This window comes from Gorilla gorilla, chromosome 8 (genome assembly GCF_029281585.2).
Source record: "Gorilla gorilla gorilla isolate KB3781 chromosome 8, NHGRI_mGorGor1-v2.1_pri, whole genome shotgun sequence".
In the NCBI taxonomy this organism is placed as follows: domain Eukaryota; kingdom Metazoa; phylum Chordata; class Mammalia; order Primates; family Hominidae; genus Gorilla; species Gorilla gorilla.
In genome coordinates, this window is record NC_073232.2 from 92260283 (window position 1) to 92263482 (window position 3200).

Sequence of the window (3200 nt, forward strand, 5' to 3'; positions counted from 1 at the left end):
ATTAAAACAATTTTCCTTTGTCCTTATAGATCGTTTGTCATATTTTGCTTCAATCAAGAGTTGGGTCAGACACAACCACTGGGCAGCTGACATGAGATCTGCACATTTGTTACTAGAAGAGCCAGAAGGCCACCCACTGTTCCTCCTAGTGAACCACTGGTAGAGCAGGTATGGCTTAGAGCCCAGTTTCATGCTTGACTACTGATATGGTTTGGCTGTGTTCCACCCAAATCTCATCTTGAGTTTTAACTCCCACAATTCCCACATGTTGTGGGAGGAACCTGATGGGAGGTAATTGAATCATGGGGGCAGGTCTTTCCCATGCTGTTCTCATAATAGTGAATAAGTCTCACGAGATCTGATGGTTTTATAAGGGGAAACCCCTTTCGCTTGACTCTCATTTTCTTCTCTTTTCTGCTGCCATGTGAGACATGCCTTTCACCTTCTGTCATGATTGTGAGGCCTCCCCAACCACGTGGAACTGTGAGTCCATTAAATCTCTTTCTTTTATAAATTGCCCAGTCTTGGGTATGTCTTTATCAGCAGCGTGAAAACAGACTAATACAACTACACAAAAAAGTCAGTGCATCAAAACAGAAAGAAGCCCCACCAGTACATTTGAAATTACAGTTTATTTAAACAGGTAAAATTGTATATATCCTTTTAAAATGAAAATACAAAGTAAGTGAATCAATAATACAAACATGTTTATAGCAGTAATTAAAATACAGGTAACATTTACCAGTGTGAAAATATCAGAATTCCAATCACACTTGGATCTTCAATGATTGAAGTGTGCATTCCACACAGCAGGGGCTGGTAGACTGAAGATAAATTCCTCCTTTGGATGTGCCATCCTCAGTCAAGTTCTTCCTCATCACCATCCATCAGCTCACACAGTGGGGTAGCTGGCTGCTGTGGCAATTCCACAGTTGTTCCTCCAGTCTTTGGCCATCTTTATGTAGCCATCCATGCCCCAGTTTTTACCCCAGCTGAAAGGAGAGCAGGTTTTCCATTTCAGAGAAAGGATAAAGCACATTGGGTTATTAACTTAAACAGTGTGCCAGAAGCCACAGTGTGCCAGAAGCCACAGGCTTAACATAAAGAATCAGGAGATGCTGATGTTCCTGTTCATCCCTTGTAAATTCTTGAGTCAAAACCTGCATATCGCTTCAATCCCAGACCCAAAACTGTGACCTTTCACAGAACTGCAAAATCAGAAACAGAAAAAGGATAGGATGTCTTTCCAGCCGATATACTTCAGAACTAAGAAAATGTTCAGAATTTAGACATGCAATGGGACAAATACCATATTAATATCCCCAGCATGCTTGTGACAGTATCTTGACGTTACAATCAATCATTAATATTGTGTGTTCTGCCTAAGGGGGGAAAAAGACTTCTGGGATTTCAGAAATGTGATTAAGGGCTTGTGGTATGTAAATGCTGATTGCAAAAAAGGATTCCCTTTTGAATTTCAACTGTAAGTCTTTCTGGCAATTTATACCTGTTCTTCACCGGCCAATATTTATTGTTATCTGAGTCTGCTCCTTCATAGCTGTAGCCAACCAGCAGCATAGCATGATCCAGGCCTTCAGGGTCACAGCGTGGCTCAAAATAAATTCCTGAGAGAATAAAATGAAGGCTGGGTGAGAAGTTCCCAAGGACATCTGAGAGTAACCCACCCTGTCACCCACAGGGAGGGAGGCATCCCTAAAATCAGTGAAATGACACACAGTCCAGATTGGGCTTAACAAGATCTATTGTTATCAAGGCTAGGGAATTAGGCTCTCATCCACAACTAGCAGAAGTAGAAATTAGCATAAGTCCCTCATAAAAAAACTTTCCTACAGGCATAAAAGACCACTCATTTTAAGCTTGTAATTCTACTCTAGAATATCAATCTTAAAAATAGCACAGAACACCAAAATCCTTGACTCAAAAGGCTCTTTTCAGATTTAATCACAGAAGTAAAAATCTTTGGAAAAATTATAAGAATACAACAATTAGACAATATTTAAGTAAATTAAACTATACTATAAATAACATAGCTATTTATAAAAAGTTATGAAGTACAGGTATTCATGGAGATACGCTCAATGTAATATCAAATAGAAGCATTGGGTATGATTATTGCGTGTATAGAGTCCATCATGCTGGTGTGTCATGGTGGTTTACTTTTTTTCTGCAATAATTTCTATGAAGAAAGATGCTTACCTTTTTTATAGAACTGGAAGGAGACATGGCTTGCACCAACAGCAAAAGAGATGGGCCCCACAGTTGCCACTGCCTTCGCCAGGTCCTTCTCCCGTGAAGGGATGTCCACAAAGCCAGTGTCATTAGCAGCAGAATACTTGGGATTGTACCCACAGGTTTTAACCTTTTAAAGGTGAAGAGGGAGGCGACTTGATTACTACCATCCTTCTCCTGGGGAATGTGAGTCAGAACCACAACACTCAGCAGTTTGCAGCACAGAATTTCCAAGTCAACACTGTTACAAATCATCCAAGGAAGTGAAATGTTATATTAATAGTTAATTTGAAACTGAAAATTAGCTCAGTTCTCTTCAGCGAGACCCCTAGGTTTACTTTCCGTAAGACATTTTTCACAATGGAGACATCTGTATTATATGTAGAATGGTTTGTATATTCTCCATGTCACATAGAAGCAAGAACAGCTGCATGTTAACCATGTAATCACAGAACTGTGCAAAGGCTATAATTTATAATGACAACACTGTCACTTTGCAGATAGAGATTCCACCATCTAAAACGTGAATTCTGAAAAGTGTTTGTTATCTCTGAAAGTGTCCCAGTAAAACCAAGCAGGAATGGCAGCAAGAAAAGGAGCTCCATTTACCTTTCCTTCACATGGATAGGATGCCTCAGAGTCCAGGCCTCTGTTCTCCTGAACATACCGGAAGGGATTATCCATGAAGCCACTATTGCAGCCCTCATTGCCTTGAGGCCCAGAGCAGTCTACCAGATTCTGCTCATTCAGTGAGATAAGTTTGCCTGTTTTCCAGAACACCTGCCCTTCCAGAGCACCAGTTGCACTAAAAGCCCAACAAGAGCCACACTGACCCTGAAAAGAGAATAAAAAAGCTGATATCCACACACACACACAGCAAGACTTTTAACAACATGAGTATTTAGCTCATGTAGCTAAATACTCCTTTAAAAAATGAACTGCATGTTGCT

General features: G+C 40.3%; 1 protein-coding gene across 1 annotated transcript; it reads right to left on the reverse strand.

The window, feature by feature from the left end:
• Positions 1–613: 613 nt before the first annotated feature.
• LOC101143280 (procathepsin L-like) lies at positions 614–2934 on the reverse strand. The gene is made up of 4 exons (XM_063710285.1): positions 2860–2934; positions 2218–2380; positions 1508–1625; positions 614–992 (listed from the first exon to the last, which is right to left on the reverse strand). Exons 1-4 carry the CDS (start codon positions 2932–2934, stop codon positions 893–895), a joined length of 456 nt encoding a protein of 151 aa, XP_063566355.1. The 3' UTR covers positions 614–892.
• Positions 2935–3200: the final 266 nt, after the last annotated feature.